The 17,957-nt window shown below is 30.7% G+C and overlaps 1 protein-coding gene across 2 annotated transcripts; it reads left to right on the forward strand.

Annotated features, from left to right (window-relative positions):
• Positions 1-10,353: 10,353 nt before the first annotated feature.
• On the forward strand, positions 10,354-12,457 carry LOC140842147 (uncharacterized protein At3g49055). 2 transcript variants are annotated; one of them, XM_073209955.1, is made up of 5 exons: positions 10,354-11,147; positions 11,260-11,336; positions 11,609-11,720; positions 11,886-12,002; positions 12,086-12,457. In XM_073209955.1, exons 1-5 carry the CDS (start codon positions 10,674-10,676, stop codon positions 12,416-12,418), a joined length of 1,113 nt encoding a protein of 370 aa, XP_073066056.1. In that variant the 5' UTR covers positions 10,354-10,673; the 3' UTR covers positions 12,419-12,457. The 2 variants fall into 2 exon arrangements, with proteins under 2 accessions (XP_073066056.1, XP_073066057.1); XM_073209956.1 differs by having other exon boundaries at positions 12,091-12,361.
• The last annotated feature ends 5,500 nt before the right edge of the window (positions 12,458-17,957 follow it).

Here is a 17,957-nt window from a genome sequence, read left to right on the forward strand (position 1 = left end):
AAAGTCTATATATTGAAATAGAATATTACAATTTCAGTCACTGAACACCAAAAACAAGTGGAACTGAAAGGGCATGCTACTACTGGGGAAACACTCATATTAAAAAGGTTCAAATTTTCACAAAATAGTTGAAGAAATAAGATAAAATGAATTTTTTTTTATTTTTTTTTATGAGATAATGATTTCTTGTTCTAACTTTAAGTGATTTAAGAATTTGTTGAAGATAATTTGGTTTATATAGAAATAATCTAATTTGTTATATAATTTGAACAAGTCCATTTTCCGGCTAATAATCTAAAATAGAAAAAGGCTCAATTTTGTTAAAGAAAAATGTTTTGATATTTTAAACATTAATTTTCATATACACGTAATATTGTATATAAATAATAATGAGAATAATTTAAGAGTTCAAAGTTGATTTTGTCAACTTCGTACCACGATCAATTCTAAAAGAATTAGTATTTTGTGAGCTGGTCTCACAAATCTTTAAATATGAGACGAGTCAACCCTATCAATATTCACAATAAAAAGTAATACTCTTAGCATAAAAAGTAATATTTTTTTATGTATGACATAAATAAGATATCTGTCTCACAAAATATCACGCGTGAGACCGTATCACACAAGTTTTTGTCATTCTCAAATATGCATAAATGGTCGATGAGCCCAAATGGGTTAAAAAAAAAATCAATGTCAATTTACAGGCTTTAATTTAATTTAATGTGTCAAAATCACATTACATTCATTCATTTTATTATTATTATTATTAAACACAATAAGAATTGGTATCATAAGATTTTTTTAAAAAAATTGAAATTAGAGGTTGGACTTGTGAGTAGGGGTGTTCATCGGGCTGTTCGGTTCTGTTTTTGGTTTTTTATTTCGGTTTTAGAAATATATAATCCGATATCCGAACCATTTTTCTTCGGTTCGGTTTTCTACAAAAACGGTTCGGTTATTTCGGTAGGTTAATTCGGTATTGGCATAATTATTTAAATTAATAATATAAATATATTGTAAAATATAATATATTAAATTTCTATATGTTTTCTTAGTAAAAAATTTTAAATATAAGGTCTAAATTAATTAAACAAACAACAATCAACTAGAAATTGTTCAAAATGGTTTTTCATTCACTAAATATCATATCAAAATATATAATATAAATAAAAATATTAAAAAATCATTAATTTAATGAAATTTCGGTTTTTTCGATTTTGACATATATAATCTAAAACCGAACCAAATAAACTTTGATTTTAACCTTTATATCCGAATTACAAAATTCGGCTTTCGGTTCGGTTCGGACTTGGGTGTTTGGTTCTTTCGGTTTCGATTTTCGGTTTTTCTAGCTTTATCCGAAGTTTGAACACCCCTACTTGTGAAAAATAAGGGAAGAAAATTTCTTGAATTATTGTCATCTAAATGCAAAATTATAGAATTTCTTAAATCTTTGTTCGGCATGTATTTAAAATGGGATTTGAGTTAGAACTAGTATAAGTATTTTATTGTTTAGTAAAAATTAAAATTATTATATAGGAATTATGTGATTCTAAGAAATATATATTATCGAATACTAAAATTTTTTTTACCAAATACTTTTTATTCAAAAATTCCTTTTTTAATCATCTTCTTGTTAATACGATTTATCAAGTAATTGAAAATTTCATAAGCAACCATAACTTTTAATTTCTTAAATAAGAAATTTATATTATTCTGCATAATTTTTTAAAAATAAAATAAGATTAAACAAATTAACATTATCAGGTAATTTCTTAATATGTCTGACAATATATTCATATTGATATATATTGACTATTAGGTATGACAACATGGCAGGTCTCCAACAGATTTAGCCACAGAGACTTTGAATATCCATTAGATTTTCTATCTAAATTTTATAAATTTAGATAAAACTTTTTACTACACAATACATCGACTTCCTCAAAATTTATCATATATTTATTTATTATTATTTTTAGGACCGAACGCTTGTCGCTTTATCAAAAACTATAGCCATTAGTAATGGTGCAACTCGAATCTTTTAAATCGCACATCAGCTCAAGCAACACGGTTCGACCGCTTTTACCAAGCATGGACAATTATTGCACCCAACAATTTCCCTCTCAATAATTGCACTCCTTGCAATCAATGAGAATCGAACCTGTGACATTGACTCTGATACCAATTATAGGACCTAACACTTGTCGTTTTACCAAAAACTATAGTTGTTGGTAATTGTGCAACTCAAATCTCTTAAACCGTACAACAGCACGGTTCGATCGCTCTACCAATCATGGTCAATTATTGCATCCAACATTATTATTATTATTATAATTATTATTCTTTTTCACTCTCCCCAGTTTCTTGAGAAATAATATAGAAATGGATTTCATTCCCTAGTATTGTTCATAAAATCTAAATTTAGGATAAAATTTTGTAGGGTATCTATGTGGATGCTGTGATTGGGACCAGTTCTCCAAAAAATACTTATATTCGAAAAAAAACAAATTATTACAAATATTTAAAATAAAATTATTAAGAGGAAAATTTTAAACCGATATATTTTAAAATTTATATTAAATTGTAATATATATGTATGTATTATTATGTGCAAAATTTTGAAATCTAAATGCAATTTTTTTAGGCAAAAACTTGTGTGAGACGGTCTCACGGGTCGAATTTGTGAGACGGATCTCTTATTTGGGTCATCCATGAAAAAGTATAATTTTTATGCTAAGAGTATTACTTTTTATTGTGAATGTGGGTAGGGTTGACCCGTCTCACAGATCAATATCCGTGAGACGGTCTCACATGAGACTCACTCATTTTTTTTGGGGGTCTCTTGTATCACCAAAATTTGGTTTGTCACGCTACCTAAATTTAAGAAAACTATATTTTTGAGATAAAATATATGCATAAAATTAGAATTTTAATTTAGTATTTATATATTGTTATTCAAATTTACTAAAAAAAATTATTTTTTTGATATACAACTTAAAACTTCAGTCTATATTATGGAACTGCTATAAACATATAATATAGACATAACATATAAGTTCACATATAATTTTGATATGTTATCCATCAATCGTGCTTATTTATGTGTCAACATACTAGATGTACATACATATATAATATAAAATAAATACGGTTGATGGATAACATATCAAAATTATGTTTACATACATACATATATATATCCCTTCACGTGTATATAATTTCTATATTACTATTATTTAAAATTAAACCCTTTATACTAACGGTAAATTTCAAAAAAAATGCATCTGTCAATGTTTCAATTAGAATTCAGTACCTAGCTATAATTTCTTAAAAATCAGTACCTGACACATCTATACATTTAGTTTTAACTACCTATAAAACAAACTTTACATTTTTACTCTTTATTATTTAAATAAATATATTATTTTATCCACAAAAATTATATCATTTTTCTCCATTTAAAATATAATTTTAACAAAATATTGTTTCTCAATTATCATGGAATAAAAGTAAATACTTATTTTGACATACAAAATATCTATTATGGGGTTTCAGATACTTGATTTCGCTCTTTGAATACTCCAAATATATAAGAAAATACTATATTTTCGAGCATTCACCATAAATTCAGTCATTGTTGGTATTTTCATGAAAAATACATTAGGATGATTTATTCATGTCATTTTATTTTTTTTAGAAAAAAACATAGGTCATCATTCATCATGAAATAAGATTAAGTATTTATTTTGACCAACAAAATACCTATTTTGGAGTTACGAATGCTTGATTTTACTCTTTGAATACTCCAAATGTGTAAGAAAATACTGGATCTTCAAGCTATCACAATAAATTCAATAATTGTTGGTATTTTCATTGAAAATACATTAAGATAACTTATTCATGCCATCTAATTTTTTAAAAAACACAGTTTCTCACTCATTGTTGAATTAGAAAAATTACTTATTTTGATCGATAAAATACCTATTTTCGTGTTCCAAATATTTGATTTGGCTATTTGAATATTTCAAACGTGTAAGAAAATACTTAAGTTTCAAGTAATATTACGTGAATTTTGATTGTGTCATTTGTGAAGTTAAAGTGTGATACTTAAATTGGTACACATAGTATCTAATTAGAGTATATAAATACACGATTTTAACCCGTAAATACTCATATCCAATTATTTGAGGATGCCAAAATATAATTTGAAGTTTATATTAAGTGACACCGATGATGATATTCGTGAAGCAAAAATATTATACCTAAATTAATACAAATAATACATAATTCGAGTTCATAAACACTTGATTTTACCTTTTAAATACTCAAATTCGATTGAGTATGTCAAAATATATAATTTGAAGATAATATTGAATATTTTTTGATGATGAGATTTGTGAATAAAAACGTGCTACCTAAATTGGTACAATTAGTACCTAATTTGATTTCACATATACTTGATTTATCCTTTTAAGACTCAATTTTGATTATTTTGGGATATAAAAAATATAATTTCAAGTAATATTAAGTATTGTTGAGGATCGAAGTTGAGTTTAGAGGGGGGGTGAATTAACTCTACTCGTTTTTCGTTCTGATGAGGTACTAAAATCCTGTTAAGGATAGTAGTTGATCTTGTGCGAATACTTTCACCTGATTACAATAAAACGTGCGGAAACAATCTGATGAAGTAGTTGAAAAACAATAAAACAGTAGGCAGCAGTTGTTTATGGAAGTTCGAAGATAAACTCTTCTACGTCTCCCCTTCTTCTGTTTCCAGAAGGTATAACTAAAAGACTTTGGATATTACAGTACAACTCTTGTACACACCCACTTCAGAAGGACTTACACCTCAGCCTACTGAAACTCTTAGTTTCTCAACTCACAAAAATGCGAAACACAAAGTTCTGAAAAGACTCTTTTCAGATTACAGACTCTTCTCACAAAGTATAAATAATGTAAAGATCGTGAAGAGTGTTAGAATCAGTAGCACAAGATGATCTTTAAAAGATCAGATATAAGCTATGAAGCGTGTGCTACTTTTCTTTGTGTTGAACTTTTTAAATGCTCAAGGAATTTTGATATTCGTCTGATAAAAGAGAAGCTTTGTTCCTTGAAGAATGATAATAAGCGAAGTGTCGTGTCGATCAAGGATTTGATCCAAGTATATATAATCGACGAGTTCAACGTTCACAATCAGAGTATGTCTTCAGATAACTGATACAATCAGCTTTATTACCGTAAGAAGTTCCTGCAGAAAAAACTATAAAACAATCGGTCTTGTTTTATACTTAATTGGGTAAAGTGCATTAAATGACTCCGTATAGTATTTAATGCTGCAATTAATACTAGTACTAGGAACTCTTTAACGGTAACAATTAAGATAGCAACGTTAGAAAACGTTCTCTACTGGTTTTGTATTGTTATCCCTTTCTACTGGTTTAGTTATAGTAGATCAGCAGCTACTGATAAGTTATTCTATTGTTCTGGTCTGCTGGTCTACTGGTCTTAGTTAATATCGCCACAATAAAATTCTTGTCTAACAATTAAGTGACTTTTGATATGTCATTTGTGAAGTTAAAATGTGATACTTTAATTAGTGCAAAAAATATCTAATTCGAGTCTACCAATACTTTATTTTACTCTCTAAATGAGAAGTATTTTAATTCGAGTTTGCAAATACTTGATTTCGTTAATGAGATACTCACAATATGTATTAAAATACTGGATATTCGAATAAGCAACGTAAGTTCACCAAATGTTGGTATTTTTGTAGAAGATACATTTGGATGACATATTCATCTCATTTAATAATTTAAAAAACTCAACTAAGCATGAAAATTTTAAAGTACTTAGTTTTACTTGAGAATTACCTAATTTGAGTTTGCAAATACTTGATTTCGTAAATGAGATGCTCACAATATGTATTAAAATACTAGATATTCGAATAGGCAACGTAAGTTCACCAAGTATTGATATTTCCATGGAATAAGTATTTGGATGACATATTGATATCAGTTAACATTTTTTCTGTAAAAGAAAAAGCAGATTCCCAACTAAGCATAAAAATTTTAAAGTATTTGTTTTTATTTGAGAAGTACGTAATTTGAGATTGCAAATATTTAATTTGGTACATGTAATTTGAGATTGCAAATATTTAATTTGGTACATGAGATACTCATAATATGTAATAGAATACTGGATATTCGAATATGCAACGTAAGCTTACCAAGTGTTTATCTTTCCTTGGAAGATGAATTTGGATGACATATTCATCTCATTTAATATTTTTTTGGTAAAAAAAAAAACAATTTCTCAACTAAGTATTGAAATTTTTAAATACTTATTTTTACTTAAGAAGTATCTAATGTGATACCTGAAGTAATACAAATAATACCTAATACGAGTCCATAGATACTTGATTTTACCATTTAAACTCAAATTCGATTATTTGATGGTATCAAAATATATAATTTAAAGTCAATATTGAGTTGCATTTGATGATGAGATCCGTGAAATAAAAATGTGATACATAAATTATAACAAGTACTATATAATTAGATTCTACTGATAATTGATTTTACCGTTTAAAAACTCAAAATTCAAATATTATAATAAGTTTAATGAAATAATATTGATGCATATAATGAATGATTACCAATAAATATTATGAAAGAATACCAATGAGGATGATATCAAATGAAGTATTGTATTGTCATTTAATGAATACCAACAAGTATTGTGAATGAATATTAATGATATTATTATACAGAAAAAATACTAATAAGTATAATGAATAATTACCAAAAAGTATTATGTCAAATAAATATAATTATCAAATAAGTCATTCAATGAATATCAAAAAGTATTGTCAAATACTATTTATGAGTATTTTATAAATCATTGATCCAAGAATCGATACATATGCTTAAAGTGCAAAGTTCAAGCTCATTTATGAACTATGTTTATAATGCATCTCTCAATTAGTCCATGATGAATAATGAACTATGTTTATTTATTTAAATGATATGAATAAGTATCATAATGAATTTTCCATGGAAATATTGTATATTCAAATATCCAATATTTTAATGCATATTGTGAGTATCTCATTTACGAAATCAAGTATTTGCAAACTCAAATTAGGTACTTCTCAAGTAAAACTAAGTACTTTAAAATTTTCATGCTTATTAAAGAATTTTTTAGCAAAAAAAATATTAAATAAGATGAATATGCAATCCATGCTTAGTGATCGAGCAAAACTTTCATTGTAAAATTATCAGTAAAAATTATTAATATTCAAGCTCGAAATAATCGCAAGTGCACGATGTCAAGTAATAATATAGTCATGGACTTTCAATAATCGCAAGTGCACGATGTCAAAATATTCCACGCTTAGTGATTGAGCAAAATTTTCATTGTCTAAGGACTATATTTCTCAATTATTATTCTCAATTATTCAATTTTTAGCAGCGATACTTCATATGATTGTTCACTACTACGATTATTAAATAAAAACTCAATGAAATGGTTCAAAGATTAATGATGAAATAAATAAGTTAGAATGATTGATTAGAGTTCAATGAGAAATGAATTTGTTGGGAATCTCGGTTCACCTACCACTCGCTAATCTACTTAATTCGTTAGACAATTATCTATGCTTTCGACGAGATTTCGTATCCAATTGAACACGCTCTATGAAGCTATGCCAAAATAATTCAACTCAGTAAAGTAATTAAACCTTTTTAATTATTTATCAATGGTGAATTGCATGTCTTTTTATTAAATCCCATAGCTTTTGACCTACTGGACTATGACTATCGACGTGTACCGACTTCATATTTCTCTGTAAATTGTAAATCCACGGATTATGATATTCGTTCCTATCACGGGCTATTTTCTCGAAGAACATTGTCCGGAAATCTTCAAATCTTCGCTCTAAGCAATTTTCTTCTTTCAAAGCTTTGTGGCTGCTGAAAAGTCTTTGAACATGTCATCTAATTACATCTTGGATGGAAACGTGAGCACTTTGTGAACTTACGTTATATATTCGAATATCCAGTATTTTAATACTCATTATGAGTATCTCAGTTACCAAATCAAGTATTTTAAAAATGAAAATAGGAATTTTGCAAGTAAAATTAAGTACTTGAAAAAATTCAATATTTGGTTGCGAATTTTTTTTTTCTTGAACAATTAAAAAAACTATTAAATGAAATGAACATGTCATCCAAATGTATCTTGGATGGAAATGCGAGTATTTGGTGAACTTACGTTGCATATTCGAATATACAGTATTTTAATACTCATTCTAAGTATCTCATTTACCAAATCAAGCATTTTAAAATTAAAATTAGGTATTTCGCAAGTAAAACTAAGTACTTGAAACAGTTCAATACTTAGTTGCGAATTTTTTTTTTTAACAATAAAAAAATTATTTAAATAAAATGAACATGTCATCCAAATGCATCTTGGATGAAAATGCGAGCACTTGGTGAACTTGCGTTGTATATTCGAATATCTAGTATTTTAATACTCATTCTGAGTATCTCATTTACCAAATCAAGTATTTTAAAATTGAAATTAAGTATTTCGCAAGTAAAATTAAGTATTTTAAAAAATTCAATGCTTAGTTACGAATTTGTTTTTTTAACAATAAAAAAATAATTAAATGAAATGAATATGTCATCCAAATGCATCTTGGATAGATATGCGAGCACTTGGTAACTTACGTTGCATATTCGAATATCCACTATGTTAATACCCATTCTGAGTATTTCATTTACCAAATAAAGTATTTTAAAATTGAAATTATGTATTTCGCAAGTAAAACTAAGTACTTGAAATGAACATGTCATCCAAATGAATTTCGGATGGAAATGTGAGCATTTGGTGAACTTACGTTACATATTCTAATATCCAGTATTTTAATACTCATTCTGACTTCTGAGTATTCATTTACCAAATCAAGTATTTTAAAATTGAAATTAGGTATTTCGCAAGTAAGACTAAGTACTTTAAAAAGTTCAATGCTTAGTTGCAAATTTGTTTTTCTTTTAAAAATTAAAAAAATATTTAAATGAGATGTACATGTCATCTAAATACATCTTGGATAGAAATACGAGCACTTGGTGAACTTACATTGCCTACTAGAATATCCAATATTTTATTAACTTGTATGAGTATCTCAATTACCAAATCAAGCATTTAAAATTGAAATTAGGTATTTCGAAAATAAAAGTAAGTACTTCAAAATGTTCAATACTCAGTTGCAAATTTTTTTTATAAAAAAATAAAAAAAAAATTAAATGAAATGAACATGTCATCTAAATGCATCTTGGATGGAATGCGATCATTTGGTAAACTTACGTTGTATATTCGAATATCCAGTATTTTAATACTCATTATGAGTATCTCATTTATCAAATCAAATATTTTAAAATTGAAATTAGGTATTTCAAAAATAAAACTAAGTATTTGAAAAAGTTCAATGCTTAGTTGTGAATTTGTTTTTTTAACAATAAAAAAATAATTAAATGAAATGAACATGTAATCCAAATGGATCTTGAATGAAAATGCGAGCATTTGGTGAACTTGTGTTGCATATTCGAATATTCAGTATTTTAATACACATTCGGGGTATTTCATTTACTAAATCAAGTATTTTAAAACTAAAATTAAGTATATCGCAATTAAAACTAAGTATTTCAAAAAGTTCAATTAGTTGATAATTTGTTTTTTTTTTAAATAAAAAATATTTAAATTTAATTTATATGTCATCCAAATGCATCGGGAATGATGAGTGGAAAGAGAAGATGCCCAACAAAAATAGGTATTTATACAATTTTTTATTAATTAAAAGGGTAAAAAGGTAAATATACATGAAACATGTTGTAAAATTAAGTTGGTCTTTTGTCAGGTACTAAAATACAAAAATAAACTTATGGGTACTGAATCTTAAATAAATCATAGACAGAGGTATTTTTTTACAAATTGCCCTTATACTAACTATTTCTTTATATTAATACTTTTTTATAATTTCAAAATTATCATTAAATAATTTAACTTCATATTCCTCATTTATCTTCTTCTAATTTTTTCCTAAACATTGCAATTTAAAAAATTAATAACATTTAAAAACAATTCCTAATATATTTAATATTCTTTGAGCGCGCCAAAGCCTGATTATAGACGTATAAATTCCAACTGATTTACCTACCTGAACTTCTTCACTCCTCTTGTCTTGACTAGTAGTTGCTAATTTTTCTCTCGTATGTCTCTCACAGATCACAAAACTGTATACATATTTATGAATTACAAAAATCTTCTAATTTTTTTTTTAAAAGTAATCATGGAACCCATTGAAAGTTCGCCTGAAAATCATGTGTTGAAAGAACTCGAAAGCCTTCGTTTATCATATCGAAATCTTGAAACCAGATTCAAAGAGAAGGAAATGGCGTTCAGTCACTTACAGAAACAAAATCAACATTCCATCCAAGAAAAGAAAGACGCTTTGCAAGAAACCGCGGAAGAGAGAGGGTGCCGGGACGGAATTTTCAAGGCCAAGAACCTTCTTAGGGAAAGGGAGGAAGAGTTTGTGAGGGAGAATGAACAGTCGAGGAGAGAAATCGGGGTTTACAGGAAGAATCTTGAGGTTATAAACTTGGCGAAAGATGGGATTGATGAGAATAATCTCGGGTTTAGAAGAGGGCGGGCTCGAAAATTTTGGCGAAGAACGTGAAGAAAATGAACATGATCTTGAAAATGATGAGTTATCAGTGGAATCAGATCTTGTTTTGAGACTTATAAATATGATCTCACTGAAACTCAATCATTATAAGGATTCAAATATAAAGGAGAAGAGGGAGTTGGAGACCAGATTGGTGAATTTGGAGGAAGAAAACAAAGATATCAACAGCTTGCTTAGAATTGCATTGGTGGAGAAAGAGACACTGGAGAAGAATTTAAGTAAGTTAAAGGGAGAAAATGAGCAAAAAAGATTGGCAATTTTACAGATTGCCGAAAAGGGTTTGCAAAAAGTCGGATTCGGATTTATGATGGGATTTGGATACAATGATCAGAATTCGGATGCAAATTCCGGGACTAAATCAGACGACAGTGAACATGCAGAGGAAGTTGTCAATCTGGTAAAAGGGTTCATAGTAAACTAAAAACATGTGATATTCATTTTTTTCAATGCCTTAAAACATGAGTTTATGATCATATTTAGATGAGATTTCTGTTATTACATGCATGCAGGCTTCAGCTATGGAGAAAATCATGAAGAATTTGCGACAGGAGATTGCTGAATTGAGGAGCTCTTTACAAGAATCAAGGTGTTCTTGGTTGGGTTATGGAGCACATGGGCCGAGCCGATCGTGCGGTTACGAGAAGCTCGACCCAAGCTCTAGATACTTGAGTAGCTGAGTCCAATCGAACTATACACACAGGCTTTAAAAACTGTACAAATTTTTGAAATTTTCGAGCTCGAGATTAGTTTACTTGATATGCTGCAAAATTTCTGCTCAACTTATTCTTTAGAAGAGTGCGAGTACAACAAAAACTTGATTAATCCAAGAATGGTGACAATGTGCTTTTTGATTGATAGGTTAGAAACAGAGAACCTACTGAGCATGACATTCAAGCAAGATGAAAAATTAGCCGAAAGAACGAGAAAAATCAAAGAATTAGAAGACACAGAAGCAAAGCTAATGCAAAATGTAAGTTGCTCAAAACTAAGAATATTGCTAGTTCTATGCATATATTCCCGGTGTACCATTTCTCATCGCAAATTATTGTGTACGGTTTAAAAAATTTGAACAATCTAACCATAGACGCGGACACATAAGTTTTTTTTTTCTTTTTTTTTTGGTCATATTTTCGAGGTTGAAGCATTACTTTTAGAAATCAAAGAAACTGAAGAAGAAGCCACAAGATGGAGGGAAGCTTGTGAATTGGAAGCAGAAGCTGGGAAAAACGCCGTTATGGAGCGTGACAAACTGGTATAGAAACATGAAAAATATAGCCATTAAATGACCATTCTTGATCCATTCATATATCTGTCTAAATATCTGTCTCCTGATAGATCAGCATTTTGAAACAAGAACTCGAAAGAAAGAGTGTAGCTTTGGACGTATCAAATGGTAAGCTAACGCTGAAAAACGAGCTTGTAAACGCTGCAGATGTTGCACGCGAAGCAGCCGAAAGATCCCTTCGGCTGGCTGATAGCCGAGCTGCAGGATTACACGAAAGGATCGAGGAATTAACGAAGCAATTAGAAGATTGCGAAAAGAGCAAGACTAGGCGTAGAATAAGGTATATTTGTTGGCCTTTCCCTCTGAATCCTGCTAATAGTCCTGCCAGTGGGATTAGGAATGTGAAGCGGATGGTACCTGAAATGCTAGCATTGGATAACTAGTATGTAAATTTTCCAAGAAATTAATAGACAACTGAGCAAGCAAAAATTATTTATGTGATTCCTTTTTTTTAACACTTATTGTTATTTTACGTGGTTAATAATATAATTTTTGTCACTCGACATTCAACTCAGTGACGGAGTCAGGAATCCGATTCTATCCCAGACTAGAATTTTAAACTCTAAAATCCTTTAATATTTTAAATTGATTTACCGGACTAATATCAAATTTATCCAAAATTATACAAAAATTTACATATAAATTTTTTTAAAAAAATTAGGACCAGCCTGAGTGAAAAGTAATGTGGCGCCGCCCTTGACTCAACCTACATATTAAACATTATGTATCTAATCAAATTATGTAAATTATCAACATCTATCGATTTTTTTATCGCTCATATTACAGTTTAACATATTTCGATAACGTTATCTTATTACATAGAGTAAATTACAAAAATAGAGTAAATTATTTTTGTAGTTAGTAAATTTATACAATGAATCATAACATAATTCAAATCACAAAGATCAATTCCTCATAGATTCTTGATTTACTCACTATGCTACCCCTTTGAAAGTTGGTAAAAACTTGTGTGAGACGGTCTCACGGGTCGTATTTTTGAGACGGATATCTTATTGGGTCATCCATGAAAAAATATTATTTTTTACGCTAAAAGTATTACTTTTTATTGTGAATATCGATAGGGTTGATCCGTCTCATATATTAAGATCCGTGAGACAGTCTCATATGAGATTCACTCTTGAAAGTTTGGTGGAACTATGTGCAACCAACAAAAGGTCATACCAAAAGGATTGAAAACTATACGGCTGGCTTATTTTTTTAAAAAAATATTTTCATATTTAGAGTAAGTCTTATGAACAAGTATCGATTATAAAATCACTTTTAAATTTAAATTCATTACAAACATATTTATGAATAGATTCCGTATTGTATCATAAATCAAGAAATAAATATAAAGAATCGGTTAAAAAAGGGAAAATTATTAAGCTATGTTTGGACAAGTACTTGCAAAAAGTTTCTATAAAATGTGTTTTACAATTTTTTTATAAAATGTTTTAAAAATAAATGTGTTTCGACAATTATTCTATAAAATATTTTTATGAATGATGAGATGTTTGGTGATGTGTTATCGTTGATGTGGGGACCCGGACGCTAATCATCTTCTTAATCATCTTTGGGGTTTAATTATCAGTTAAGATAAACAGGGTCTAAAAATTTTCTTTTAAAATGCGGAAGGTAATGGAATCAATCTATTATACAAACTAGTATAATAATACAAATCTTGTATAACATGCCTCTAATTTAAAATTAGGTTCAACTACTACATTCAAGTAATAAAACCTATCTACATCCAAGTCCGTGATTACCACTCTAATCTCGATCTCTCCTCATCTTCTGGACCCTGATCCTGCCCCACCTGTTGTCATGCACACATACAAAACAAGACAACAGCCGGATAACTCCGGTGAGATATAAATATCCCAGTATAAACAATGTATTAAATGCAATCATATAAAACATATATAAAAGCATAACCAAACATCAAAACATGTATCTACTCTGACTACATGAATCAATGACCCGTGATCTAATCTTATCTTATCTCAAATCTAGGGATCCCAATCTAATTTAGACTTTGGTATGCTGTATCGAGTGTGTCTGAGATAGACGTCGATCTACATCTGAAGCTCGTCGATACACCGTAAGTCTAGAGTCTTATCGGTTCTGAGAAAGACTCGGCGGCTCTGCCCTAGCTAGGCTGTCTGCCCTAGACTCGGACTCTGACCCTGTTCTAAGTCAATACATGCACATATCAATCTGATAATCTGTAAATATCAATGCAATAAAATAAAGTATGTGATTTAGGGAAACTCAAGTCAAACCTCACTTGAGTGGTGCAATCTCAACTCAACATTAATTTATACCTTTGTCTTCCCGGTCTGACGAAGACGAAGTCTCGTATTCTGATCTATCCATACCCAGTCTGGCAATGACAATCATATAATACAACATCAGTATATAACTCGAATCAAAACCTGTTCTGATCAATACTCAAATCAGTATATAATCTGATCTATATCTGAACAAGGTACAATCTAATTCCTATCAACGATATCACGTTACAATCGAAATCATTACTGAATCTGATCAATCTAATCAACTAATATTTCGACGGCATAACAATACAATCTGAATAACCCGTCATTCTGAACACTACAGATATAATACCACGAGTCATAATCTGAAACATCTACTAATTTTAAAAGAGCGGAAATATATATTTTTTTTTTAATAAAAGCTCGCATTTTAGAAATAACATTTAAAAATGTCTTAAGTATTTGACAATATAAATAGTGCGTAAACATAAACGAGTAAAAATTGTGAAAATCGTCAGCATATCAAAACCAGCATATAAAAATGTTCATATCATCTCAAATCTCATAAAAACAAAATGCGGAAAACATATGGTCCTCGGGTCGTGTCACCCCACCAGGTCTGTCTACTCAGTGTTCAGCACCTCCAGTCCTCTCAATAACAAGCTCACCTGCATCACACACGCCTAGTGAGTCTAAAGACTCAACACACTTGTACCGTTAATAACAAGTACATATACATAGCACACAACAGTGAAAATATCATACTCAACATATCTTTCATGAACTTAAAAGCATAACGTAAACGTGTCGTATAAAATCATGTCGTGTCAACTCATGTCATCTCATATCATCATATACGTGTCAAAACAGCTCATCGTGTCATAAACTTAAACATTTTCTTTTACTTGAATTCAGTTCATTAGTTGTGACTTTCGTATCAGCTCTATCGTATCAGCTCTATCGATGGATCCATCTATAAAAACCGTGGTACCCGGCGGCGGGGGACATCAGCGACAGCATTACCCGCCCACTGAGCCTGGGCCTCAGCTCATCATATCTCATGTCATCGTATACATATACATCGTCAGTCACAACCAATTCCCATCCTTCAAAAATATCATCATTTTCATCACTTAATAAAAACATGCATATGCGTAACTTTTCCTTTAAAACAAGCATGCAACGTATTTATCGTAATTGCGTAAAAATCATAGAAATGATGCATAAACATTTAAAATATCATATATTTGTGCTCAGGGCGCTGCCAAGACCAAAATCTCACCCCGGGTACAAAATGACCATTTTGCCCCTGGAAACCCGAAAATTATCATTCCACTCCTGGACTTCTAAAAATGACCCGAAGCTTACCAAGCTCCTTAAAATATTCCAAAACATATTTACAAGCGTTCCTAGACATAAACTCGAGCCCATATTACAACTTAACCAATTCGTTTTAAAACTTAGACCGAAGTCCCATTTTTAACCCGAATCGACTCGAAACTTTATCCAAATTTTTCCCAACTTTTACCACATCTTAAAAACGCTTAAGAGGCCTTAAATAAAAGTCATTTAGCTGCTAATCCACAGCTGAAACATTCAGAAATTGACAGCATCTCTCGGTCCTATCACATTACACCAACACATGTGCACTCATCTCCCAAAACTCACACCTCACGCTAAACCGACTTCCCCAACCTTAAGCCAACCTACTAAGGACCACGATCAGACCTTAAGCCATCTAACAAAACCAAGACACCGACCCATGCACGCACCTAACCACTAGGAATCAAGAAAAACGCACTAAGCTCCCTACCGAGACTTCTATACCCAACATGGCTCTGTTGTTTGCTCCTTCGACCCCAGCCTTGTTCGAGCCATTCCAGCCCCCACCACAGACCCATCAGGGTCTGGTCTAGGACTGGAGAAGGTCCTCCCACGGCTGCTGTACAAGAATTCAAGGAACCAACCCCTACACCAAGTCTCGATCCGCATAACCTTCACGACTTTGAACCAAACTCAATCAAATTCCTACTCCTGCATCTACCCCTTCTCACACCCGATATTAACCAGCTCTTGACAACCCAACCCAGCAGCCCCTTGCACCACATATCAGAAACGTGAGTGGTTGATTCAAAAACGATGCTTGTTACACGATAAAAACTCACCAAAGCACACTCACATGCATGAACGAGATATGAACCTACACATACCTGTTTTACAGAATATTTAGGGCGTAAATGATGAGAAAAGAAAGTAAAAGCATGCCTTGATGAGTGGGAGAATAAAAACCGATGCAAAAATTGGAGATCCGGAGGAATTTTTCTAGCAATCCAACGATCGGTGAAGCTTGTTGCTGGGAAAATGTGAAGCCGAGAGGAATGAGATGAGTGGAGGAGGTGGGCAGCTTTTGAAACGTAAGTAGGCTTAGTGGGGAGTTAAGGGAAGTAATTAGGTAATAATTATAAGGTTTAGGATTAATTAAATGATTGAATAATAGATAATATACTTAAATTTGATAATTAAAAGTTTAAAAGTTATTTACGCCAAATAAGCTTAAAAATAGGCCCATTAAATCTAATCATACTACCGAAAAATATTTCATGTTGAAAAAGTTTTGAAAATAATAGCCGAACCCTTAAAAAGTTCTCCGATTCGCTAAAATTTGCGTACCGTTAAAAATAAAATCATGCGGGTAAAAATACCCAGAAAAATCTCATTTTTGAAAAATACCTTTAAAACATCTTATATTAATTGATAAAAATTAATCTTGTAATAAAAATAATTTCTTGATAAATCTCCGGTCTCCGTTCCTCGTTCGAGCGCGAAATGCAACTTAAAAATCTTTAATGCATGAACCTTTAAAATTTCATGAAATAAATTCTATCATGCATGAATTATGCATAAAATGCATAAAATAATTAAACACATAATTAATAAAATAAAAATGCATTTTATGCTTTAAAAGAATTTAATAAAATACCAAAGAAATTTAATAATTTGCATGCATATGGTTCACGTGGACTTTCCGATTTTCGGGACGTTACATAATCGGTATTAATACAATTTATAATCTCAACGATAACACAAATCTGATATCGAATCTCAGTCAAATCGACTCTGAAAATAATAACAATTACATAACCAGTCTGTTCTTCAGTCTGACTTCAATTATACAGTGTCTACGGTAGCAGAAACACCATATATGAATCATATTCAATTCTGACAATATCATAAATTCAAATCTTGTCTAAACGTAACAAAACTTACGTCCAGTTGTAGTCTGCGTTGATAGGAACACAGTACCGAAGTCGGATTCAAAATCTGACGGACGGATTTCTCACAACAGGCGTAAGGGTTTTCCGCTATCTTCCTCGGCCCTTTCTTCAATTCTGAGAAATGAGTTGCGTAAGTAATTCTGAAGATTTGCATGTGTATATATATATATATATATACATCCGTAACATGCACTGAAGCAAGTGGCTCATTCCGCCTATTCCACGTCTCGCGCTCGAGCGGTAAGAAAGTACCGCTCGGGCGCGATACTTTCTGTTCGGTGCGTGGCTCCTTATTCCATTGGCGCTCGAGCGGTAATCTTTACGGCTCGGGCACCAGCCTTTCTGTCCGAATTCTTGTGATGCCTTGGCGC

The sequence above is a fragment of the Primulina eburnea genome, chromosome 9 (assembly GCF_022965805.1).
Source record: "Primulina eburnea isolate SZY01 chromosome 9, ASM2296580v1, whole genome shotgun sequence".
Lineage (NCBI taxonomy): Eukaryota > Viridiplantae > Streptophyta > Magnoliopsida > Lamiales > Gesneriaceae > Primulina > Primulina eburnea.